Below are 27900 nucleotides of genomic sequence, written 5' to 3'. Positions count from 1 at the left end.
CTGAGTTTCGAAGATAAAAGCTTCCAGGGTGTTTAGCATTTTTTCTCTTTCTTGTTTAGCCAGATCACGATCTGTCAAATCAAGCAACCTGAAAAAAATTCTCAAAATCAAATGTTTGTCAGGAAAAAGCAAGTTTTAAAAACATGAATGAAAAAAAGATTATTTACTTCATTTTGGAAGCATTAAGGTCATTAGTGGTGGGATTCAGGACATCGTTCATAATGAGCTCAATTGTTATATCTTCCGAGATCTTTGTCTTTTTCAGAGGTCTGGCCACAGTTTCATCATCCTCTGCCTTTAATATCTTTTCACTGTCCTTTTCCTCCTGCAACAGAATATATTATGGATCTTATTTTAATTGGTTTGGGAAATATTATTCATACTAAATAAACACTGCAATGCTTTGGATGTCAATGTTTGTTGTCATGTTTTGCAATCTGAACAGTTCCCATAAAATGCATAACCCTGATGACTGAATTTTTGTGTGAACCTGTCTTATCATGGGAAGATATATTCATCAAAATCTTCTGGAACCTATGACAAATTTATTTATTCATGATATTTATATTAATATTTTTTTAAAATTGAACATCTGAACATGGCCCGCTACTAGTGATGCGGTACCCGGACGCTTCGGCCCCAGGCGGTTCATCGAACGGACGCTTCGTCGCCGGACAATAAGTCGCCGGACACTTCGTCGCCAGACAGTTCGCCTAACCTTAACCACTATTAAAGAAGACAAAGGAAATTCACATATTCTTTATTAAAGAAAATAAAACAGCAAAAACTCGCTCGACAACACAAATACTAACATTTGGGCGTGTGCGTACTAAATGGGCTAGTCTCTAAACACACTACGCACGAAACGGTTCCTACGTTAAACGGTTCCTACGTTGAGCGCTCATTTTTAAAATAAAAGGCAATAAATAAAATTATTATATTTATTGCCTTTGTGACTTACTAGAGTGTTTGATCTATTAGTGTGACATACTAGTGTTTGATTTATTAATGATTGAATGTTGAGAATGCACAACGAGTTTGGATTGAATGTGTGTATCGGTGTTCGATTGTTGATCCTTTGATCCACATGGCAAGTGTGGGGCATGTTAAAGAAGATCGGTATTCGATTATTGATGTCTTAGCAAATAGCTTGAGGCACGGGAGGTGTGTTGAATCATTACAGTAAAAGTTGGATTGAAGTAACAACAACATCTCACTGTTCTGATTATTTCCCCCTGTGTGTCAAGATCAAATGCAGGGTGTAACATTTTGGAGGCACCGCTGGGATTGCTGTTCAGATGTCCAGTGTCCAAGACCTGCTCACTGAATTCTGAGCCAGCTAAATCCCCCCACAAAACCAGGCCGATGGCAGTGAGAGGAGGTGTTGCTGTTTAAGAAGAACTGGAAGTTGGCGGTTGAGTACTTGTCATCTGAGGCCTACGAGATCATCAGATGGACAGTAAAGACGTGCCAGTTCAGAGTTCACTCCTGTACAGTCAACAGAGCTCCTAGATCGTCAACAAAATGGAACAGTTACTCGAAGAGGTGGTAGGAACATTGAACAACCTGACGGAAAATAACCTAATGGAAATATGTGATTTTCTTAACATATTAAGAAGTGTTAAACGGAAATCGCGTCTATCATTAGTGGCTCACATTGTGAAGTACCTAGAAAGAGAAGAACTAGAGGAAGTAGAGGATAAAGGCATGTCTGAATTGTTGAAACTGAAAGAGAAAATATCAGATATGAAGCATGAAGTCAAAAGAGATGATAACGGAAAGCAAGGGTCAAGATTGGAAGAGACTCCAATAACTTTGCCCCAGCTACCAGATGCTGCAGACCCTCAAGGGGGTGTGTCTCCCCAGCCCCAGCCAAGCTCATACTGGCGCAAGGACTTCAAAATTGCCGGCCAAATAGGTGAACCAGGCCAGAGGGACAAGCTGACATTCTCCAGCCTTGTTCATCAAATTGAAAATGGACTGAATAGGGGTTACCTAGATGTGGAAATTATTGATGCAGTTATCAGAGCTATCTCCCCCAGTTTGCAGCTACGTAATTATTTGGAAGAGAAACCTAACCTCACTCTTCCCACACTCAAACGCATCCTACGCGCTCATATTCAGGAAAGGAGTGCTACCGACCTCTATGTGCAGTTAGCTTCAGAAGTGCAGCATATCAAAGAGACTCCTCAAAGTTTCTTAATGCGAGTCTTAGTTCTTAGGCAGAAGGTACTGTTTGCATCTCGAGAATCAGAATCAGGAATCCAGTACAACCCAAGTTTAGTCCAGCGTATGTGCTTGCACACGATACTCACTGGTCTCCAGAGTGACAGTGTTAGAGTAGATATGCAGCCTCTCTTGCTGAACTGTAAGACTTCAGATGAGCTTTTGCTAGAGCGGTTAAATGTAGCCTGTGCTAATGAAACAGAAAGGAGAAATAAAAAGAAGTTTAGTACCCCACAGGCAGCGACACATGTTAGCAAGGTGCAGTCAGAAGAACTACGACCTACCAATTGCCCTGGAGAAGAAAAACCAAAAGTGTCCCGTGAGGTACGAGCGGAGTTGACTGAACTTAAGGCAAGTGTTGCTTCTCTTAAAGATCTCAGTGCAGAGATAGCTCAGATCAGAGAGACACTACAGCAGGCTATGTTTCAGCCTCAGTCCTACCTCCCATCTTCATTTAGAAGACCAGTTCGGAAGCCCCAGCCACTTTCTCCAAAACAAAATTACTACAGCAAGCCCCCAGCACCCCCCTGGAACACTAGCCGCCCTGCTTATGTCCCAAGAAGGTGTTTTGCTTGTCAGCAGGGAGGGCGAGATGTGAAGTGCACACATTGTTATCGGTGTGGGAGTGGAGAACATTTCCAAGCTGGATGTAAAATCCGAGGAGGCAGACCACTAAAAGAAGAGAGTATAGCAGAGCTAACTCAGGAAAGGGAAGGTGTGGTTCGTGTGCTTTGTGGCACACCCAGTCCACTGGCCATCGTCAATCCTCCCAGCATGCAACAGCAGCAGGTGGGAACTCAGCAACACCTGATGGTGGAACCTGCCGATTCAAAGGCAAAGATCAGACGACTTAGACAAGAGCTAGAAGAGAGGAATGAACAACTGCTGGACAACAGACACCAGCAGGAAAACATGGAGGAAGAAATAAAGAGGCTCCAGCAGGAGAATTTGAAGCTGCTCGTAGACGCCTGTGCAGCCCGCGCCTATCGCGATGAACTGGGTGCGCAGAGAGAACGCACAATCAAAGCTGACAAGCTGGAGTTATACAAGGCCAAAGTGGAGAAAGGGAGACAAGGGATGGAGGAGGCGTACACCATTGCCACCGTGAGTGTACGAAAAGCTGCAGAACGAGGTAAAAAGCACTATGACACCAAAGTGAGGAGCTCCGTGCTTCAACCAGGAGAGCGCATCCTGATAAAAAACCTGACACCAGAAGGAGGAAAAATTGACAAGAGTATGGAGAGAAATAAACAGCAGCCGGTATCTCATCTTCAAGAGACAGACCAAGACAGTGGTTACGAAGATGACTTTCACTACGAGCCCCTCCAGGTGCTAAATGAGAGAGATGCCCAAGGGATTGAGTCTGAGCACAGGCCACTGCCAGCGAATCAGAGACTTGAAGTGAAGGGCTCTGCTTCCGGACCAATACAAGCAGAAGATGACTATCAGCTGGAGGACCTGCCTGGTGAGGGAAAAAATCTGGCTGTTGAAGATCCTCGTGATGATCATTTATCAGAGACCTCTCCGCCAACCGCTGTGAATGAACCTGAGGCGTTGATTTATGAACGGCCAAGAAGGGAGAGAAATCCACCACGACGAACGACCTATGATCAGCTTGGTGTCCCCTCCTGTTATAGTACTCAGTCACCACATCAGCTGCTACCTGCTTACCCTGCACCAGGAGTGGTTCCTTGGTTAGTACACCTGCAGCCATATTACATTCAACCACCCTTTATGTATGGACTCAAACAGGCTTGAGCCTACAAGGGTGACATGTATTATGCGAACATGGACTGTTACGACTGTGATAACAGTTTCCATCCAGTGAACGTGGACCGTACGAGTTGTGGCCCTTGCCGCCTGGAGTTTTCATGAGTATCAGCTTACAGAAGAGGATGTGAAATGACAAGTTCGCTAGACTGTTCAGAATAACAACCAACAAGGGGAAGATATTTGGAATGTACTGATGTCGGGACGACATTTGTTTTTGTGGGGGAGAGTGTGACATACTAGAGTGTTTGATCTATTAGTGTGACATACTAGTCTTTGATTTATTAATGATTGAATGTTGAGAATGCACAACGAGTTTGGATTGAATGTGTGTATCGGTGTTCGATTGTTGATCCTTTGATCCACATGGCAAGTGTGGGGCATGTTAAAGAAGATCGGTATTCGATTATTGATGTCTTAGCAAATGGCTTGAGGCACGGGAGTTGTGTTGAATCATTACAGTAAAAGTTGGATTGAAGTAACAACAACATCTCACTGTTCTGATTATTTCCCCCTGTGTGTCAAGATCAAATGCAGGGTGTAACACCTTTTAATTTAAAAACAATCGTTCGCGAGTCCGGCAACGTACCGTTTCGTGCGTAGTGTGTTTAGAGACGAGCCCATTTAGTACGCACGCCCAAATGTTAATGTGTTTGTGTTGTCGAGCGAGTTTTTGCTGTTTTATTTTCTTTAATAAAGAATATGTGAATTTCCTTTGTCTTTTTTAATAGTGGTTAAGGTTAGGTGAACTGTCTGGCGACGAATTGTCCGTTCGACGAACCGTCCCGTCCGGCGACGAAGTGTCCGTCGACGAAATGTCCGGTCACGATTGATAATAATAATAATAATAATAATATTATTATTATTATCAATCTAATAATAATAATAATAATAATAATAATAATAATAATCGGACATAGGCCCCTGTTGTCGTTATCACAACACAAAAAGCCTACTTGTCATCACACGCAGAACTGCGTGTGACGAAATTGATGGTGCTTCTCCATAAGCTACGTTTACTCGGCAAAAGACCTAAATCAGTGTAGTTACGGACTTGTAATTTGGCATTCTGCTATTGGGGATACAGGTCGCTTACCTCTCGCTTACCTCTCACTGTCTTCCACTTACCTTACTTCAGTCAGCTAGTAGGAGGCAGATCACCACCCAAACCTCTTTTTATATTACCGCAGAAGGGAATGTGTGTTATGTTACCGCGAGTTTAGATGTCTGATGGATGTGGGGAAAAAACTGTCCTTAAGCCTATTTGTCCGTGCTTTGTGGGACCTATAGCGTCTGCCAGAGGGCAGCAGCTGGAACAGATTGTGACCAGGGTGGTAAGGGTCCCCTATGATGTTCTTGGCTCTGCTGAGGTAACGAGGGCTGGCAATGTCTTCCAGTGAGGGCAGAGAGCAGCCGACAATCCTCTGGGCAGTGTTAATCACTTTCTGCACGGCCTTTTTGTCTGCCGCCGTGCTTCCAGCGTACCACACTGTGATGCCGTACGCCAGGATGCTCTCTAGTGGTTTTATAGAAGGTTATCAGAAGCTTGGTGGCCAAGTTGTTCTTCCTAAGTACCCTGAGGAAATGGAGTCATTTCTGAGCCTTCTTCACCACTGCCGTGATGTTTGTAGACCATGAGAGCTTATCCGTGACGTGGACCCCCAGGAATTTAAAAGACTGGACCCTGTCTACACATACTCCATTTATGAGGAGTGGGGCCAGATCTGTGCCGTGTTTGCGAAAGTCCAGGATTATTTCTTTAGTTTTCGTGGTGTTCAGTGTGAGATTGTTCACCGAGCACCACGAAGACAAATTGTTGACCTCATCTCTGTAAGCCGACTCATCCCCTCCTGAGATGAGTCCGACCACAGTGGTGTCGTCAGCGAATTTGATGATGGCGTTAGACTGGTGGGTGGGTGTACAGTCGTATGTGTATGGTCAATTGAGGGTGGGATTGTATTCCTGATATGGCGGACTACCAACTTTTCAAAGCACTTCATGATCACAGGCGTGAGGGCAACAGGCCTATAATCATTCAAGCTGCCAATGGTTGGCTTTTTGGGGACAGGGATGATGGTGGCAGATTTCAGACAAGATGGAATGATGGATTGTTGCAGGGAACAATTGAAAATATTTGTGAAAACTCCAGCCAGCTGGTCAGCACAGGCTTTGAGCACCTTCCCAGGTACTCCGTCTGGGCCAGCAGCCTTCCTGGTGTTTACAGACAGCATTACCAGTCTCACTTCCTGTTCCCGGAACGTCAGTGTATTGCTGCGGCTGACTCACCGGTAACTGGTGAAGTCTTATCTATGTATCGGGGATTTCGTCATGGATCAACTAAACACTGGTTACATTTTATTAACCACAAGCAGAACCACAGATGCATTCTCTTGGCTCAGAAAGTTGACCTTGGAAGAGACTATAAATAAGGGTAGCAATGTTGACCAAATTTAATAATTACCTTGTCATCAGTGGAATGGCTGGAATCTTTTTCTTCCTGATTTTTCTCTTCTGCTGTGTTTTTTTCTGATTCCATCTTAGTACTCTCCAACTTCTGGCTGTCATCTTTTTTGTTCTCATCCTTTGCTTCTTTTTCAGATGTGTAATCTTCATCCTAAATTCAAATCAGTATATTTCAGATTTATATAGAGTGGCACCTACCAGAAATGGTTGGTAACCGCATTTTACATTTAAATTCTCATTCGCTCCACCGTCATCAATATACTACCAACTAAACCTTTTAAAAATGAGTGTACCAGTTTTGTTTTAAAAATGTACCAAACAAGCAAAAAGAAGAAAAAAAAGATATGTAAATTATTTATTAACCGGTTAAAATGAATAAAGAACAAGCAAAAATATTTTCTATTGTCGTTGAAGGGCGTAACTGAGAGGAGGAGGCAAACGTTTGGAAAATGGAAAAAACATTCACAACCATTTAAAATTATGAATTCAATGTCATAACTTTATTGTGGCCCAAAATGAATATTAAAGAATACAAATCCTGAAAGCTAACTCGAAAAAACCTGGCAAGACACGCAAAAAGCAGCATGGAAAGGCAGCCTCCTAGCCATGAGAGAGCAAATTAGCATGTCAATTTCAAAATAATATACAGGAAACATATTTACATTGCGGGCATGTTTTGATTTTTTTAGTTGATTTTGGGTTTTGTAACTTGAATTTGACCAATTGGTTAACAGGGCTTGCCGGTTACCCTCCAGTTGCTAATGAGATTCACCAGAGCGGTCATCGTCGAAACTAGTTTCTCTATATTTTTCTGTGAAATTTTTAGGACAATGGAAATTTCATATCCGCTTATGCAAACTAACTGAATTCTTAAATTTTTTTAGCTACCGTATTTTCACACCTATAAAACTGGTCTGATAGGGCGCAGTCTCATTTGCGGATATATTTTCTGTTTTTTGTCAATACATAGGGCGCATTCCAAGATGGCGCCGTTCACGCGGGAGTCAGTGGGAGTAGCTCTGTACACTCTGGATGGAAGAGCTGTCGGCGCTTACCAGCAACGGAGTCGAGGAGTTCTGCCCTGCTGCTGTTTTCTTCAGCTCTAGACTACTGAGGAACTGTGCGGATAAGCTTGGAAGAGTGACTCTGCATATTCTCTACCTCGGTCACAGTCTGCAGAAGTTCCCCATCTCGTGGAAGACTTCCTGTGTGTGGTTCCAGTTTTTTGTCCAACTTTACGTCTTTTTGAGTCTATCTGTTTTTGCTACCGAAACTCGTAGCTCGCTTTGTGTTTTTGCTGCTTTTCTGTCTTAATGATTTGGTGATTCTTAATGATCCCATTGACTTTGATTTGCTTTGTGCTTTGTGCTTTTTGCTCTTGCTTGGTTGTTCTCCGGCCTTTGACTGTACTGTCTAACTTATAACTATGCCTTTTCTTGCTACTGTCACAATGAAATTTCCCAAATACGGGATGAATAAAGTTATCCAATCCAATAGTTTGAAAAGGTGATAGCATGAAACTAGGCTAGCCTATGTTATGCTAGCCGCTAGCGTATGTTATGCTATCTGCTAGTGTATGTTAGGCTAGCTGCTAGCCTGTTTTTTAAAGACAGCACGAGCAAAACCAAGTTTGATGATGCTTTATTGAGGTAAAAGGTACACTGATATAAAGAGTTCAGCGTTTAACATGCTAGGCTCCACTGTAAGAGTTGTGTATTCCGTAAACTTGATTCCAGCTTTGGCGAAAGCTCGAACAGTGCTGGCCGACACTTGAGCCCAGTCATCCACAATCCAATTGTAACTTGTGACATGCATCACTCCCAAGCCTTTGATTCTCTCCGCTGTTATATTGGCATCGACAATTCATTCCAAATCGTCACGTAACTCGTGAAACGCTGTAATGTACTGTTTCTTTGAGTATTAAGAGTGTTTTTGAGGGTTAAAAGCGCTGCGAGTACATGGAAGTCAAATACTTTGCCACTCCACTGGGATGTTTTGAATGGATTTACCGTAATGGTTGGAATGCGCAGGTAGGCTATTTTTAGGGTGAACGTCCGCTGGGTTGATCGTAATAAGTAGCGTGCCGGCAAGAAATAAAACCAGTCACTGAAGCGGTCAGGGCCATACAAAAATTGAATTTAGTGTACAGACATGGCGGACCGACCGAGTGGGCGCATCGACCATTTTAGAGAAAATTTTAGACTTTTAAGTGTGCCCTATTGGTGTGAATATACGGGAATTAGTCTTAATTATTCATCATCTTCTGGTTATCTGAGGTCGGGTCGTGGAGGCAGCAGCTTCAGTGAAGCCCAAATTTCCCTGTCCACCACCACTTAATCCAGTTCTTCGCCGGGAGACGTACTCTCCCCCAGCCTGTCCTGGGTCGGCCCCGTAGCTGCCATCTAGTCATCTGGCTCCTCTCGTTCCAGTGGCGCAGAGGCTCTACACCGAGCCACCCCCAGTAGAGCAGGAGCTCTATTTCAAGCCCGTCCTGGATGAGTGAGCTTTTCACCTTAACTTGAAGGGAGAGGCTGGACACCCTCAGGAGGAAACAATTCCAGTCGCTTGTACAATACGCCGAGTAACTTAAACTCCCTCACTCAGGAAAGCTTATCCCTGACCCGGAGAGGGCATGCCACTCTTTTCCGACTGAGGATCATGATCTCTTGGAGGTGGTGATTCTAATCCTGACCTCTTCACACTCGGTTGCGAATCTTTCCAGTGACAGTTGTAAGACCGCAGCCTGATGAAGCCAAAATACCTATATCATCAGCAAAGAGCAGGGATGCAATGATGAGGCCACCAAAGTGGAGGCCCTCAATGCCCCAGCTGCATCTAAATATTCTGTCCATAAAAGTTATGACCAGAGACAGTGAGGTAGGGCAGTGTCAGGGTTTTTATTACATTTTATTAACATTTGCCTGCGAGGAATTATAAGCATGGCCTTGCTATTAACGACTGCTTAGCTTACCCTTATTTATGCGCACAATATTATTATCATATTTGGTTGCAATGAAGTATATGCTTTTCTCCTGAAAGCCTTGTTTAGTCTAAACAAAGAGGAGCCAGGATGCCTCGATGTACCAGGAACCTGCCCTGAGCACTGCACCTGCGGCATCGGCCCTCCACCGCGGATGCTCCAAGAGGCTTCCTGACGCTTCGGTCCTCATCTATTTTGACAATTGTGGATGTGTTTGGGTCACAAACACACTAGACGTTTCACTTGTGCTTTCCACCCCTCCCTTTAGAGTTAACACGTCCATGTTATCAGGGTCACCGAATGTAATAAAGAAGCAGAAAAGATGTGTAAGGTCAGAATGGAGCTAGGAAGCTATCTCAGCGCTTGTTCTCGTTGCAAATGAAAATTGTGTTTTTTCCTCTTTTTTGAGTGTGAAATTTTGAATGTCTAATGGCGAAACAGACATTTGTTTGGTCCTTCTGATCTGGGAGTCAATATTAACAAAAACTCAGAGGTTGAGTTGACATCCAGGCAAGACCGTCGGCAAGGCATCTCAGACCCTTTTAACTGGTTGGACATCAGCTCTGCACCTGGGTATCGAAGGTTGACCACTTACCCCAAAGAGGTGAATACATTTCTGTTGAGTAAAGCGAACATATGAGTGAGTGGATGAGTAAGTTTGCGTCTGGGTGACAGCGACAAAAATCATTGTGATACTAGTCACTAGCAGGTGTAGAGACAGTATATTCTATAAAACTGATAAGAGAGCGTCGATGTCCTGTACTTAAACTCCAAGTGTGTGATTGTGTTGTGTGTGTGATTGTGTTGTGTGTGTGATTGTGTTGTGTGTGTGATTGTGTTGTGTGTGTGATTGTGTTGCGTGTGTAGTGGTAACCTAGGGAGAACTATAGGACTGGAAGATTGCTACCTTGTTACAATAAAAAGTCAATATAGTCACTATAGGTGAAATATATTGACTCCAAAATGGGTAAATCCAACCGTATAGCCTCTAATGATAATTGTTCTCGTTGCAAATGAAAATTGTCTTTTTTCCTCTTTTTTGAGTGTGAAATTTTGAATGTCACTGGGCCGTCCTAAGAAAAAAATAATAATTCAAAAAAACAACCCCCAAAAAATTATTAATTTGAAAGCGGAGTTTTGAGAAATTACCGTATTTACTCGCATATAAGCGGCTTTTGTCGGACAAAAAAATGATGACTGAATCGAGAGTACGGCTTATATGCGCATAAAAACACGACATGCAAAAAACTGCAAGTTGACGGCACCGTGACACGATGACGTCACGAAAATGGCGCTGTTGCATCATGATGCAATGTGTGACGTCATGACGCAATGCGTGACACCATGACGCAATGCATGACGTCATGACGCAATGCGTAACGTCATGACACTAGCAAATGCCCCCAATACTTTCATTTATTTCAAAATAGAGAAAAGATACAGATAAAATGCTAAACAAAATTTATTTTGACGTCTTTGAATGAAATTCGAGGAAAAAAAACATCTTGCATCAAACGTGAAAAAAACGCACGTTCCTGTCACTGCTCGCTCAGGGCACATCTATCTTACCTAGGTCCCGGGCAGCCATCTTACCTAGGGCGGTGCCGTCTAGACCTAGTTAAACGTGCTCTGACTGGCCAGACGCGAGTAGCCGTGATTTTGAAATAAAACAAAATTCAGACTTTGATTTGTTTTTGTTGTATTTCTTGTTCAAAAGTGACAACTATTGGTGAAATATGATCCATCGAAATAATTGATATATTTTGACATTAGAAGCAATATGGCTACCACAACATCTTAAACCTCTGGTAAGAAAATTGTAATTTCTGTCATTGGAAGCATCAGGTTCTCATCAAGATACTTATTTCTGTTATCCAATTTAATAATTTGATATTTTGCATTTACAAAGACAGGTATTGACCCTAATAATGTGCTTTTGATTCATACAGTATCTCAGAAATACCACGTCTGATGATTGTTCTTCAGATTTTCTCTTCAAAGTAACACATTTGTACTCCATATTAAAACCATGAATATGGAGGTGAAAATTGGGAATCAGGGTGCAAGGTGGTCAGTGCCTGTCAGTGCCTGGCTTATATGTGAGAAATTGTAAAATTCAACAATTTTGAGGCATTTTTCAGGGTGCGGCTTATTTGCGAGTAAATACAATACTTGAAGCTCTACTTGTATTAACATTGATTACAGTGGATAAATGAAAAATATGCCTAAATGTTGAATGTATCCTTAACTACTGATCATGTTTCATTCGTATCCTCTGTGCTCTTTATTTACAATAATATTTGGGCACGACTCTCTGAATAGAATTTTTGAAACACATCAAATTTTCTTATAGATCTGAGGTCGGGCGCGATGAGAAGTCGCCATTTTAACCACATAGGTTGCACCTAATGAGCATGTCGTGAAATTACAGTTCACGCTGGAAGAAGAGATCGCTTTATCTTCTTTATCTTGTGGAACCAATAACCATGGGGATGAGGCAACAACCAATCAAATATTCTCATTTACCTGACTATCTCCCATGTGTCTAGCTGACCCCCAATGAGTCATCACCTTATCGTGGCGGTGGGGTTTGTGTCCCAGTGATCCTTGGAGCTATGTAGTCTGGGGCATTGTGCCCCTGGTAGGGTCACCCATGGCAAACTGGTCTGAGGTGAGGGACCAGACAAAGAAAGGCTCAGAAGACCTCTTATGACGAGAAAGACCAATGGACTACAATTTCCCTCACCGGGACACAGGGCACCGGAGCCACACTCTGGAGCCAAGCCCTGAGGAGAGGCACGATGGTGAACGCCTGGTGGCCGGGCTTACACCCATGCGGCCCGACGTGGGTTCCCCCTCACATGTGCTCACAACCTGTGAGAGGGGCCAAGGAGGTCGGTTGCGTCGACAGCTGGGCGGCAGCCAAAGGAGGGATCCTTGGCGTTCCGATTCCCGGCTGCACAAACTGGCTCTTGGGAAGTGGAATCTCATCGCTCTTGTAGGGAAAGAGCCTGAGCGTGAAGTTGAGAAATTCCGGCTCGATGTAGTCTACACACAGCTTGGGTTCTCGTACCACTCCTCTCGAGGGGGGTTGGACACTCTTCCACTCTGAAGTCGCTCACTGTGAGATGCGCCGAGCAGGTTTGGGCATACTTGTTCCCCGGCTCGGTGCCTGTATGTTGGGGTTTACCCCGGTGGACGAGAGGGTGGAGGGACGGGAGCTGACTGTTGTTTGTGTGCATGCACCAAACAGCAGTTCAGAGTACCCACCCTTTTTGGAGTCCTTGGAAGTGGTGTTTGAGAGTGCTGCTATGGAGGACTCCGTCATTCTGCTGGGGGACTTCAATGCCCACGTGGGCAATGACAGTGAGATCTGGAGGGGAGTGATTGGGAAGAACGCCCCCCGATCAGAACCCGAGTGGTGTTATATTGTTGGATTTCTGCGTTCAACGTGGGTTGACAATAATGAACACTATGTTCAAGCATAAGGGTGTCCCAAAGACAAACCAGAAATGCTTTTGGCGATGGATATAGCACGGTGTCGTAGCATGACAGTTTAACTTTGGTGTGACCACAGCTTAGGCACTATTAGAGTATGGAGGGAGAAATTTAAAATACTTTTTAGTGTCCAAAAGCTTGGAAAAAAACTCCACGAAACCACATTTAAGACTTATCTTTGTTCTTGTGCCGTTACTTAATATTACGTCTGCCAAAATGGCACTAAATTCTCTGCGACCCTTTTTTCTACATGCACTTTGAGGTCATCGCAGCATGATACAAATTTAATTTGTTCCTTGGATTTTTCTTAAGTTTACATTAAATTAGAATTATCATATTACATTCATTCATTTTCTGAGCTGCTTTATCCTCACAAGGGTTGCGTGGAGAGCTGGAGCCTATCCCAGCTGACTCGGGCACGAGGCGGGGACACCCTAAATCAGTGGCCAACCGATCGCAGGTCACAACCATTCACGCTCACACTAATACATACCATATTTACTCGCTTATGAGCCACCTCAGAGTATAAGGGGTGCGCCCTTAAAATTGCCTCAAAATTATTGAATTTTACATTTTTTTGCATATAAGCCGCACCAATTCACAATTTTCACCTCAACATTCATGGATTTAATAGGGAGTACAAATGTGTTACTTTGAAGGGAAAAGCTTAAGAAAATTGCATGTGGTATTTCTGAGATGCTGTATGAATCAGAAGCACATGATTAGGTCAATATCATAAGGAAGTTAATGTGCCTGTCTTTGTAAATGCAAAATATCAAATTATCAATTTGAAAAAATAAATAAGTCTATCTTGAATGAGGCCTGATGCTTTTTAATGACAGAAATTACAAAAAAGTCTCTGGGTGCAATAATAGCATGGGATACACATTACGCAGGTATCAAGGCTGATATTTTATGCAAGGTAAAAAAAAATCTTGAATTTCATTCATAGACGTCAAAATAAAATCTGTTCAGCTTTTTACCTGTTTATCTTATCTCTATTTTGAACTAAATTACCATATTGGCCGCATTGTCTTGCATTATGGCGTTTCCTGTCACCTTGCAGTTTCATACATGTCGTCTTTTTTGTGCATATAAGCTGTACCCTCAATTCAGTCATCATTTTTTTAGTGACAAATACAGCTTATATGCAAGTAAAGACGGTAGGGGGAATTTAGAGTGTCCAACCATGCATGTCTTGGGAATGTGGGAGGAATCCCACGAGAACATTCAAACTCCACACAGGTGGACCGACCTGGATTTAAACCTAGGACCCCAGAACTATGAGACCGACGCGACGCGCTAACCACTCACCCACCGGGCTCCCCACATATTATATTCAATGGTCTTCAATATTCAACCAACTAAACCCTTTAAAAATGATCTGTGCCAAATGTATCAATTTGAATGAAAGATGTGAGAAACATCCAAATAGAAAAAAAAGATAACAGAAGATGAGGAAAGTGTTTGGCAACTGAGAAAACATAAGCACATGAACATCCAAACAACTTAAAATTATTAATTCAAACTTGAGTTTCCAGGGGCCCAAATGGAAAAATAAAGGCTAGCGTTGCACCATCGAAAAATTCACATAACACCATGTTAGAATGCCGTGATGACGAACGACGGTCGGAAGTACACAAAAAGCAGCTCCATCCTAGCCAATGGGAGGCCAGTGAGGTGTTGGGAGAGCAATTCTACTATGCATATTTCAAAATAAAATACAGGAAGTGTATTTATGTTTCAGGGATGTTTTAATTTTTTGGGAGATTTTGCATTTTTTTAACTGGAAACTTTTCACATCTTGAATGAAAACTTTCCCATTGAAGCTTTTGATAACCTGGATATTTCGTAGGTAGAGGTACGACTGTATTTGTATTTGGAGACCCAACCCTTCGCACAAATTTACTGTCACCACACCATTCAAAGACTGAAACTGGGTGTTTTACCCAGAAACACTCCTTTGCACAGATTTCGCCAACTCAACACGTATACATACAATAAATGGGTTAGACGACAATGCTGTTCTTTTAATAATAATTGCTTTTATAGAAGTCTCCCCCCTTCATTCTCACACTGTCGTTGATATTACATTAGGTTGTAAAAAAAGTTCGAAGTTTCTAAAGGCCAATTAAAGTTGTTTATACTTGTTCAAGGCTGAAATGTTGAGTCTCTTTAGAGACTTTTAGTAGGGACATCAGAACAGCATTTAATGTGGGGAAGTAATGAAGAGAAGGATTCAGAACATAGGTTTTTATGGAAAGGAATGGCGCAGGGAAGCGACTCTTAACTCTTTGAGGGCTAAACTCGAGGCCGACTCTCATTTAAGACTCAACTCCAAGTGGACCCTACAAAGTTTGAGCAATATTGAATAATGTAGATTAGGTTAAAATCTTTAAAAAGTGCATAATGACTTGGTAGCCAACAAAGGACGAATTTCTTTATTCTACAGTATTTCTTGTAACACTTAATACTGTAACACATAATATAACAAACATTTAATGTGGACCTCAGCAACTATATAAGGTTGCAAACCGTGTCTTGGAGGAAAGTATTAAATTGATATTCAGAATTTAGCATTCTGTGCATTGTGACATCATGGTGAAATTTTTTTAAACACATTTTATTTGTTCTTTTATTATCATAGTTCCTATTTACAGACATTTACCTGGATTGACTCTGTCACATTTATGAAATGTTCAGGGGATCCACCTCCAAACAAAGTGGAAATTGTGTTACCCAGTTCTGAAAGAAAATGAAGAGGTGCATTATAACTTATTTTACTAAGGCAATATCGCAGACGTGCTTATTTTGCTATGTAATTGGGGCATAGGAGTGGAAAAAAACTAACTCTGCCTAGAGAGACTGCAGACGGCATCTTTTTGGGTTTGAATGCATATTGCACCTCTTTCGTTAGTCCATTAAACTTAGTTTCAGTTTTGAAATATTACTGTCTAGAGCTGGGCGCTAAAAGGATAATGATAATTATCGTGAAATAATTTTTGTCAAGACTAATAATAAAAACTTTCAGCTGTATAATAGATATTCTAAAGCTGAACTTAAAGCATGACACAACCTGCAAGAATGGGTATTTGGTAGTTTAATGGTTGCGTTTAATATTTAAAAGAGGCTCTAGTTCAAATACCACTTTCACAATATCGCACACAGTAAAATCCAAGAGGGTGAGTGACTATGTCCAGTCATGAAAAAGTTGGACATCCCTGATCATTTTCAACATTTTCCTTTATAAAACCTTGGTTGTTTGACGCAGCAATTTCAGTTAAATATATCATATAGCAGACAGAAAGTGATATTTTAAAAGTGAAATGTTGAAAGGATTTTCAAAAAGTGTGATAATTTCTTCAACAAAAGACGCAGGCGATAAAACGCTATCGATAATTATCGTGAAATAATTTTTGTCAACAATAATAATAAAAGCTTTACATTAAAAAATTGATAATTTTAAACTGCATATACACCACCCGACCACCACAGAGAGCAGGGCGCTGTTGCGAGTTGAATGGTAGTTCCAGGGCAACGCTCAGAAGAAAAGGAAAACAATCTCAAACTTGTTATCCTGGGCAAAAATGGGTCAAGTTTATCCCAACTTTTTAATTTTTTACCGTATTTAATCGCATACAAGGCGCCCGCGCATACAAGTCGCACCTTGAAAATCGCCTTGGAAATTTTGAATTTTACAATTTCTCATGTATAAGCGGCCCCCGATTCCCAATTTTCACCTCCATATTCATGGTTTTAATAGGGAGTACAAATGTGTTACTTTAAAGGGAAAATCTTAAGAAAAATAACAAGTGGTATTTCTGAGATACTGTATGAATCAAAAGCACATTATTAGGGTCAATATTATAAGGAAGTTAATATGCCTGGTGTTTGTGTTGGAGTTATTTCGGGTACTATTATATATGTGCATACAACGAAGAAGTATTAATATTAATCATTATATGTATATGTGAAATATTAAGCATTATAAGCTTGACAAACGCTTAGTATAATTGTTACCGAAGGACACTTCCCCCTGCAGCTGGCTCCGAGGATGTTTAATTGTTTTGCCCTGGATCCGAGGACTGTTGACTTGGATTAAGACCTCGACCCTTCACCCAGTCGCAAGTTCACAATGAAGATCAGTGAAGGACTCTTAAATTGTTTTGACTTGGATTCCGGAGCAGATGGCGATATCGAATCAAACCTCCGAAAATACTCACTATTGTTTTAAAATAGTGTTGCTCAGTTTACCTGATATGCAATTGTTGTTCCGCAGTTGTTTCCGATTTTTAACCTTAATTGTGTTGTTCGGGTTAAACACTTATGCAATTGTTTTGAATAAGATAACTTTAATTGTTTTGATTCTAATGTGCTAAATGGGCAGGAGAGAATTCGTTTCGGGAGAATGATCTGTGACGAGGACAAGTCAGGATTGATTCTCACTTGCAAGATAACGCTGGATTATGTGCTCCGATATCTTTACTTTTATTAAAGTATAACTATTAATGAACCTATCACTTTGTAAATGAAAAATATCAAATTATTCAATTTGAAAAAAGAAATAAGGCTATCTTGATGAGAACCTGATGCTTTCTAATTACAGAAATGACAATGCCCTTACCAGAAGTTTAAGATTTTGTGGCAGCCATATTGCTTCTAATGTCAAAATATCTCAATTCTTTCGATGGTTCATATTACTCAAATAGTTGTCACTTTCGAACAAGAAATACAACAAAAAAATCAATATTAGCGAGTTAGCTTAGCATTGCGATGTTCTATGATAGCGCTCATCTACCCAGAGCGTGAGACAAATGCACACTTCAGCTTCTTTTATATCAAATCCAAGTAATTGACAATGTAGAGCATTCTTCTTTGACAACACATTCCAGTCAACTTTGATGAACTCTAAATCATACTCCGCTGGAAACACTTGCGGTGCTCTCTACTAAAGACTACAACTCAAACTACAACTATAGGACCCCAAGCTCTCCGCCTAGGTGCCTGAACGAAAAGAAGGATATAACCTGTCTTTTAATGAAAACAACGGAAAACTTAGGAAATTCATAATAATCAAGGTGGAATTTTGTTTTATTTCAAAATCAAGGCTACTCGCGTCTGGCCAGTCAGAATACGCGTAACTAGGTTTATACGTCAGCGCCCTAGGTAAGATGGCTGCTTGGGACCCAGGTAAGATGGCTGTGCCCCGAGCGAGCAGTGATGGGAACGTGAGTTTTTTCACGTTTCATGCAATATACGTGTTTTTTATCTTGAATTTCATTCATAGACGTCAAAATAAATTTTGTTTAGCGTTTTATCTGTTTATCTTTTCTCTATTTTAAAATAAATGAAAGAATCAGCCAAATTCGCTTACGTCAGGACGTCACGCGCCGACGCATTTTTGTCGTGACGTCATCGTGTCACGGCGCCATCATTTTGCAGTTTTTTCTGCATGTTGTTTTTATGCGCATATACGCATATAAGCCGTACCCTTGATTCAGTCATCATTTTGTCCGTCAAAAGCGGCTTATTTGTAAATACGGTATCTTTTTAATTACCATATGTGAGGTAAATTTACTTTATTTTTGTAAAGCTGAAAATAGTCGGCTTGCCAAAGGTTGTCTTCAGTTGATTATTTTATTTATTTCATATTGCACAGCAACTTTTGGTTTGAAAACAAATTTATAAAAATAAAGACGCCTGTCAAAATTTTTGCAAATTTTATATTCTCTTATATTCTTTTTTCTTATGAAGTAAGGGTGTGTGTATGTATGCGTCATTGTTTACCTTCAACCTGCACAAGCAACTAAAAACGGAAATTAGCCCTTGGCTACAATCTTAAATATTTGCATTTACCGTATTTATTCGAGTACAACATGCACCCATAATTTGTGACTTTTTTTCCACTTTTTCTCAGCTTACACCAAAGATTGCACAGGTACTGGTAACTGGCAAATGCTGAACACGTCGCCACGACAAAACATTTATTCACAACATATGGTACGGAAAATTGGTAAAACAAACTACCAATATGAAAACAATTCTCATAATCATAATATTTACATTTTTTAAAAGTCTGATGCATCATCATCAGATTCACCAAACAATTGATTTCATTCTTCTTGAGTTATTTTTTTCTAAGTGTGAGCATCGGCCAATGTCGGCGGGGCAAGCCGCAAAGCCTATCCGAGGATAGTCCTCCCTGGGCGGACTGGAATGAGCAGCTGCCCCGCTAACGTTTCTCTGGAGCAACTTTTTAAATTTTACTCTCCCCTACAAATTGGCCGAAGGCTATTTGGCGAGGGCTGGCTTTTAGTAGAACGGGCTCTCGCATGCCATCTGGTGGACAAAGACAGTTTTACACCTCCCATTATAACGGCTGCGGGGGGGACTTTTTCATCGGCGGAGGGCAGTTTTTTACCGGGAATTGGTCATAAAAGCGAAGACCTCATGTATAGAACGCACTTGAACTTTGCTTCAGTTTTTTGGTACAACATTTTGCATTTTACAACATTAAGATGAATATGAAAATTGTTATCATGATAAAAAAATTAATAAAAATTCAGTTGATATATAATTATCACGATAACTATCCCATCTTTTTTCTTTCAAATTTGAAACTTTAAACTCCTGTGATTAAGTAAATACATTGCTTTTCTCCGTATTCAAGTATGAAAATAACTATTACCTTACTTCATAAAATGATAGAATATAAAATATGATGATTTTTAAAAGTATTTTTGTTGTTCTGTAATAAAGATAAAACAACTCCCTCTGTATACTATGAAAAGTAAAGAATAACACCTGCAGAAATTTTGACAGGAGTCTTTACTTTTATAAATTAGCGTAACAATCATCACCATTGGCAAGCAGACTATTTTCAACCTCACAAAAAGAAACACAAAATTTACCTCAAATATGGCCATTTACTAAAAAATACAATAAAAAAGTTGGATGAACTTAACCCAAGATTAGATTTTTGCAACGTTTTCAGAACATTTACATAGAACGGGGAAACGCCTTGATATCAAGCAATGTAAAAATATTACAGGCTCTCTGCAAATGAGGACAGTGGGTTAATGACATTTTCAATAAGGCTGCTCTTTGTGCATAGGTATTTACGAGGCACTTTAAAAAAAATAAATAAAGAAATTGCCAGGAGGAACTACTTTGGATCTTTTAGTGGATCGGCTCTGTGTTGTCCTGCATCTCATAATCCCTTATTTTGGCCTCGTTATTGTCCTTTTGCGTTCTCCCTTCGTATTACCCTCTGTTGTTAAAAATGCTAAAAACACGTTTCCTTCTCCTGAGCATTGGTCTCGAAATAGCGTTCATGTTGCAACAGCGCTCCCGTTCTCTGTGGTGGTCAGGTGGTGTAATTGCAGTTTAAAATTATAGATTTTTATCGGAAGTTTTTATTATTGTTGACAAAAATTATTTCACGATAATTATTGTTATCGTTATATCGCCCAAGCCCTACACCTGCGTCTTTTGTTGAAGAAATGATTGCACTTCCTGAAAATCCTTTCAACATTTCACTTTTAAAATATCACTGTTTCTGTCTGCTGTATGGTATAGTTAACTGAAATTGCTGATCCAAACAATCAATGACTTATAATGTCACTGACAATGTGGCTTTATATAGTCACTCACCCACTTCGATTTTACTGTTTGTGATATTGTGAAAGTGGTATTTGAACTAGATCCTCTTTAAAACAATAAAGGCAGACATTAAACTACCAACTACCCATTCTTGCAGGCTCTGTCATGCTTTAAGTTCAGTTTTAGAATATCTATTATACAGTCGCATGAAAAGGTTTGGGCACCCCTGATCATTTAAGATTCTCCTTTATAAAACATTGCTTGTTCGGATCAGCAATTTCATCTAACAGACAAACAATGATATTTGAGAAGTGAAATTAAGTTTATAGGATTTATAGAAAGTGTGCAGTAATTACTTAAACAAAATTAGGCAGGTGAATACATTTGGGCACCCTTGTTCTAGTATCGATTTGAATACTAATTATTGGAATACAACATTTGTTTGGTAAGCTCATTGACAGGTGAAGTCAATCATGAGAAAGGGTATTTAAGGTGGCCAATTGCAAGATGTTCTCGTTGTATCTTCCCTGAAGAGTCAACATTGGAGCTTTATAACAACGGCCAAATGACCTCAAGACAAAGATTGTTCAACATCATGGTTTATGGTTATGATACAAAAAGCTAGCTTACTCAGAGATTTCAGCTGTTAGTTTCCACTGTGAGAAACATAGCAAGGAAATAGAAGACCACAGGCACAGTTCTAGTTAAGGCCCAGAGTGGCAGGCCAAGAAAAATCCCATAAGCAGAGGCAAAAGCTCCAAAGACCTACAACATGATTTTGCTGCAGATGCTGTCACTATGCATCACTGTTCACTATTCAGCACACATTGCACAAGGAGATGCTGTCACTGTGCATCACTGTTCACTATTCAGCACACAGTGCACAAGGGAATGCTGTATGGGAGAGTAATGCGGCAGAAGCCTTTTCTGCGCACATGCCACAAAGTCGCTTGAGGTATGCTAAAGCACATTTGGACAAGCCATTTTAATTTTGGAATAAGGGGCTGTAGACTGGTGAAACTAATGTTGAGTTATTTGGATATAAGGGGCAGTATAGTATGCATGGCGAAAGAAGAACTGGCTGTTTGGCCAGTGCAGGTTACTGGCAATCTTGTTAAGTTGAAGGTGGCATGGATTACAGTCAGTATCAGCAGATACTTAAAAACAATGTTCAAAAATCACTGACAAATTTGAAGTTGCACCGGGGCTGGATATTTGGGACAATGACCCTAAACATTTCAAAGTCTACTGAGGCATTCAAGCAGAGGAACAAGTCCAACTGGAATGGCCATCTCAGTCCCAAGACATGAATATGATTGAAAATCTGTGTTGTGATAAATTCAATAAATAAATTCAGGACTTAGATGCATCTCTGGTTGTGTATTAATTTGGTTGGAATATATATTCCGAGACTTTGATTATGTATTAATTAAAAAAAACATACTAGTTAATGCGGAGTCTTCCTCCTTCTCCACCACAACTGTTTCAAAAACAGACTCTACCTGTGGAGGAAAAAAAGTACATTATTGCTTTGCTTTAAACAGGATGTATTAAATCCTTTCAATTTTACATTTTGAGTGAAGGATTTTATAATATTCTCTGAACTAATTGTCTGAGAGAACAAAGCTTCCCCTCTGATCATGCTAAGCCTGCTTGTAAGAAAGTTGAATTGATATAAATGTGCCACGAACCCGATCTAGTAGTAGAATTCCACTTTCGTCCATGTTAAAGTGGGCCTTGATACCCTTAGAATCTGCATTGGTGTGTTTCTGAAAGCTTCGCCCCACTCCAGACAGCTTGACTGTTGTCAGGTTCAGAGAGCCAAACACACTGCAATTTATAAGATGAAGAAAAAGAGTAACTCTCAAAATATTTAAAAAATATTACAATATGAATAACTAAGTGTGGTTAGCATCAATCAAAATAACATTCAGTTAGGCAATTAATAATTCCGATTAATTTAAACAGGAACTGAAGACTGTTCACCTTTCTAACATCGGTGCTGATAATTAAAGAAACAGTAACTTTGTGATACAAGAATAAAATTGTGTATAGATTCCTAAAATGTAGCATTGCAAGCAAGACACTCCTGTCTGATTCATTCATTCATCATACAGTGTCATTTAACAATAATACAGTGCCAACCTAATGTCTTACCACTTTGCGACCCTCTGATGACTAAGCTAATGAATGGAAACAGGCGGCGCTGCAAATATGACCAGGAAGCAACTGTCTGCTGGTTGAATACAATGTGGGTATTCCAGGGCTGCCAACTACCGTATTTTCACGACTATAAGGGGTGCATAAAAGTCAAAAAAATTCTCCAAAATAGACAGGGCGCCTTATAATGCAGAGCGCCCTGTGTGAGCGCCGAGCGCCGCCGAGTGGCGCCGGGCGGCGCCGGGCGGGAGCGGGAGCGGCGATCGTGGCCGAGCGCCGAGAGAGCTCCGGACCCTGACTGAGCACTACCTGCGAAGACCCTCTTTATATATAGAGAGAAGGCGGACGTTGGTGGGGCAAGGCTTGGGGGGGGTGTGTGTGGGAGAAGACGCTAAAGCCACGCCCCTACTAGGGTCCTATATATACTGCTAGTGTGGGCACAGTGATGCACGTGCTCAATTGCAAACTAAAGAATGAATGCTTCCACAAAGAGGCACTCTTACGAAGCACAGTTCAAGCTTCTAACCATCGATCATGCAGTGGATCATGGTAACAGAGCAGCGGCGAGGAAATTCAACATCAACGAATCCATGGTTCGTAAATGGAGAAAGCAGGAGAAGGAGCTTCGCCAGGTCAACAAGAGGAAGCTGAGTTTCTGTGGGAACAAGGCAAGGTGGCCCGACCTGGAAGAGCATATTGAGCGCTGGATTCTTGATCTAAGAGCAGGTGGGAGAAACGTCTCCACAGTCACTATTCGACTGAAGGCAAAAGCGCTTGCGGAAGAATTGAAAATTGAACATTTCGAAGGAGGACCGTCGTGGTGCTTTCGTTTTATGAAACGGCACCATCTGGCGATCAGAGTGAGGACAACCGTGGCGCAGCAACTTCCGGCGGACTAGATTGACAAGCTAGCCGTTTTCCGCACCTACTGCTCCAAGCTGATTGCCGACAAACTTATACAGCCAAACCACATAACCAACATGGACGAGGTGCCGCTGACTTTCGACATCCCGATGAACCGCACTGTCGAGAGGAAGGGGACCAGCACGGTGGCGATACGAACAACGGGGCACGAGAAGTCGGCTTTTACTGTCGTTCTCGCTTGCCATGCTAATGGGCAGAAGCTACCACCAATGGTGATCTTCAAGCGAAAGACTCTGTCTAAAGAAAAGTTTCCAGCCAGCGTCATCGTGAAGGTGAATACAAAGGGCTGGATGGATGAGGAGAAAATGCGAGACTGGCTACGTGACGTATATGTCAAGCGACCAGATGGATTTTTTCCCAGCTCGCCGTCTGTTTTGATTTGCGACTCCATGCGTGCTCATCTCACAGCAACGGTTAAAAACCAGATCATGAAAATGAACTCAGAGCTTGCCGTCATTCCCGGAGGCTTGAACAAAGAATTACAGCAGCTGGACATCGGCATCAACCGGGCTTTCAAATCAAAGTTACGAGCGGCGTGGGAGCAGTGGATGATCGCTGGCGAACACAGCTTCACGAAAAGTGGCAGGCAGCGCCGGGCTTCTTAAGCTACGATTTGTCAATGGATCGTTGCCGCCTGGGCGAACGTGTCTGCTTGCACGGTTGTTCGAGCTTTTGCCAAAGACGGCATAATTTCTAAGGAGCCACATGGAAATGACGGTGACTCTGAGAACGAAGAGGGGGGGGGCGGCATTTTGGAAGGCTCGTTTGGGCAATTGTTCAATTCTGACACAGAAGATGAGGAGTTTGAGGGATTTGAAGGTGATGATGACTTGAGTAAATTGTAAAATGTCCAAATAAAGCACTACCGAACTCAGTTATGCTTCCGTTGCCTTTTTAAAGCGTGTTTTTAGCGTGTGGGTGTAGCGCGCAAGAACTATATTTCCCAGCAGTCACTGCGCACCGGAACCTGGAAATAAGCTGCTTCCAGCGCTATTGCGTTTCGATGTTCATCCATATATAATATATATGCGTGTAATGAAACGGTGCATGCTTTGTGTGTCTAAAATACAGAAATAGCACTCGTTACTGACACTGCGGCGTAAAATACGATGCGCCAAATAGTCGTGAAAATACGGTACTCTGGAATTTCAGGAGTTTCTCCGGAAATGCAATGCAAACTCAACCACCCTAAAAAATCCCCCAAAAATTCACTTAAATGTTATTTCGTAGCAACCATTTCAGAAAAGTACCAAATTTCCAATTTAAATAACTCAAAATTCACACCATCGTTACGGCTTCCGCCATCTTGATTCAACTGCACTGTAAACCGGAAGAATTCAGTAACTCGAGTGCATTGTGAATCATCCGAGTTACAAATTCTGACAAATGATTCGTCTTGTGCGACTTCAGCGTGGTAATCGATTCGGAATAGATTGCATAGGTAGCCTCGATCGCTTTAACATTTTCGTTTTTTACCAAGTGTTTTAAGTATTATAAAGGCTGACTAAACCACCAGTCTTTTGTTTTAAACAAATCCTATCATTTCTGGGGTTGTTCTAAAGGAAGTTCAAGTAGGAGTACACAGCATTTATCTATACGTCTCCTCGGGATAAGCGCAAAATGGATGAAACTTTTAAGAAGTCCAGACACTCGCAGAACTTTATTGATTCTTATTCGACGAAATATCCCATGTTGACGCCGTCTCCAAAAGGACCGACATTTGCACATTGCACAACATGCAAGTGTGGGTAAGGGACCAGCTCAAAAACTTTAATTCACTTTTTATACTTTTCCTTATGCTGTACTTTTTCAATAGTTTGCAAAACACTTTCAATTAATGTAAAAACATGATAATACCAGTTCAATTTAAATTGGCCCACAATTTTTTTTTTTGCATTTTATATCGATTTTGCATGAATCGTATTCACTCCGGAAATACTCCGGAAATGGGACAAGGGTACTCCTGAAATGGGAAGGTGTTGACGGAGGTTGGCAGCTCTGGTGGTCAGAGCTGTTCTTGCAGATAGATCAGTTTATTCAAATTTGGCAGAAAGGAAAAATGTCACAAAAGGCATTTTTGACAGGAAACAATGTTTTTCTCTTGCATGGGAAAATACGTGATACTGTCGCTTATGGATTGGGCGCCTTCTGATGGTGAGTCAATCGGGAAAGAGATGGAAGGTGAGACGTGACGAGGAAGTTACAATCTCCTTATATACATTGGTGCAATGCAACATGCTTTATCTATCTTAAATACACTTAACTTTCTTTTATTTGTGTGATACAGCTGCAAATAAGTATTTGAACACCTGAGAAAACTGATGTTAATCTTTGGTAAACTAGCTTTTGTTTACACAGATCAAACTATTCCTGTAGTTTTTCACCAGGTTTATACACACCGCAGATGAGATTTCGCCCCACTCCTCTACAAAGATATTCTCTAGATCAGACACGGTCTGGGCTGTAGCTGTAGCTTAGAAACAGAGTTTGAGCTCCCACCAAAGATTTTCTATTGGTTTGGGTCTGGAGACTGGCTAGGGCACACCAGAACTTTGATATGCTTCTTACGGAGCCACTCCTTGGTTATCCTGGCTGTGTGCTTCGGGTCATTCTCAAGTTAGTAGACCCAGCCATGACCCATCTTTAATGCTCTGACTGAGGGAAAGAGGTTGTTCCCCAAAATCTCATAATACATGGCCCATCCTCTCCTTAAAACAGTGCAGTCGTCATGTCCCATGTGCAGAAAAACACCCCTAAAGTATGATGCTTCCACTCCCATGCTTCATGGGAGGGATAGTGTTTTTGAAATGGTAATCATCATTCTTCCTCCAAACAAACATTGTTAGGGGAATTATGACCAAGATTTTGGACTCGTTTGAACTTTCTCCCATGACTCCTCTGTATCATCAAAATGGCCATTGGCAAATTTTAGAGGGAGGTTGACGTGTTGGTTTAAGCAGGGGAACCTTTTGTGGCATGCATAATTTGAAACCATCACGTCATAGTGTATTATCAATGCACCTTGGAAATAGTGGTCCCAGATCTTTTCAGGTCATTGAGCCACATCATTTTGAATAAAATATTGCTTCAGGTTTGGTACTCGGGCGGGACCACTGAGCTCAGTGGGGCACTTTCAATTTTTGTCATTTTACAACCCATAAGATGACTTTAATGCGATGTATCTACTCCACCTTGTATGGTTTATCATAGTTTCTTCCTGAATAATCCTTAAGGATCATTTGCAAATACTCACTGTGCCAAATAGTGACAACAAAGTACGTCTTTTGTCTGACAGTTTTTTTTTTCCACTCAGTTTGAACCATATGTCTACGGGTCGGTGTCTGTTACCATGGTGGCCCAATGTTCTTAAATAAGTAGTACTACTTGTTTTGGGTTGTTAGGAAGCACTTACGGACACAAAATTTGGCAGGCATGTTCCCATTGCCCCAAATGGCACATTGCTTTGAGTTTCGTAAGCGGGCGTGGCCTCGGCGCTCAGTGGCACCCCCTTCAATTTCTCCCTCAGGCCTTCCCATGGAAACGAGCGATTTTGCGACACTCCGAGTTGCACATGGTGCGTGTCTGACTCGTGGAGATGGTGCTCGAGCCTGTTCAGTATTGCTTGCAGTCCTAGTTTCATTATTTTTCTATTTATTCTTCCTTTTTCCTTGTCCTTGCAAAACACGTTGCTGATCGCTGCTTTTAGCTAATAAGCTCCCAAAAAACAAATCAATGCAGTTGGAGTTGGAGTTAAATTAAAAACTTTTTTAATGCACAGCAAGCATTCTTTTTTTTTTAAGTAGAGTTTTGACAGTCGACGGTGTATTGAATTTACTTTTACTACAGAGCCAATGATTCTGGCTTTATAGGCCAGTATTAGCACCAGTATAATGCTTGAAGGTACCTGAGGTCTTCCTGTGACAGGAAAGTGAGGTCTCCATAGTTGATGTTGAAATCAAAATCATCGTTGTAGCGGTTGAATGTGATAACCTTTCGCTGGGGGTAGGGTGCCATTCTCTGAAAGAGGATACGTTTGCTATGCTTTAAGGTTTTGGCAGCTTCCTCCTCAAACTGGCGAGTGAAATCCACCTACGAAAATGTAATCACAGGTGCTTGAAAGTTGAACCAAAAAAATAAATCACTTAACAAAAAAAATAAAATGCACATTGGCCACCCAAGTGCTGAAACCATTAGTAGAATGTAATAGCCATTTTAATGTTACTGCATTTATTTGAGAGCAATAAAATTAATTAATTAGATTTAACAGGAAAAACATG

The 27900-nt window shown here is 41.2% G+C and overlaps 2 protein-coding genes across 3 annotated transcripts in view; one reads left to right on the top strand and one right to left on the bottom strand.

The window, feature by feature from the left end:
* The window catches only part of LOC144067951 (uncharacterized), a 77054-nt gene extending 72446 nt beyond the window's left edge, over positions 1–4608 (top strand). Inside the window, exons 2-3 of the mRNA XM_077592053.1 lie at positions 1248–2691; positions 4600–4608. Of these exons, the coding sequence (XP_077448179.1) occupies positions 1525–2691; positions 4600–4608 (1176 nt within the window). The 5' untranslated portion in view covers positions 1248–1524. The remainder of the gene's footprint in view (positions 1–1247; positions 2692–4599) is intronic.
* Positions 1–27900, bottom strand: part of hyou1 (hypoxia up-regulated 1) — a 99093-nt gene that overhangs the window by 16899 nt on the left and 54294 nt on the right. For both annotated transcript variants that reach the window (XM_077593249.1, XM_077593250.1), the window contains exons 14-20: positions 27528–27712; positions 22231–22369; positions 21984–22041; positions 15606–15682; positions 6458–6610; positions 168–325; positions 1–88 (exon numbers count right to left, since the gene is read on the bottom strand). In XM_077593249.1, the coding sequence (XP_077449375.1) occupies positions 1–88; positions 168–325; positions 6458–6610; positions 15606–15682; positions 21984–22041; positions 22231–22369; positions 27528–27712 (858 nt within the window). The remainder of the gene's footprint in view (positions 89–167; positions 326–6457; positions 6611–15605; positions 15683–21983; positions 22042–22230; positions 22370–27527; positions 27713–27900) is intronic.

This window comes from Stigmatopora argus, chromosome 22 (assembly GCF_051989625.1).
Source record: "Stigmatopora argus isolate UIUO_Sarg chromosome 22, RoL_Sarg_1.0, whole genome shotgun sequence".
Classification (NCBI taxonomy): domain Eukaryota; kingdom Metazoa; phylum Chordata; class Actinopteri; order Syngnathiformes; family Syngnathidae; genus Stigmatopora; species Stigmatopora argus.
This window is presented reverse-complemented; position numbering and strand designations above follow the sequence as displayed.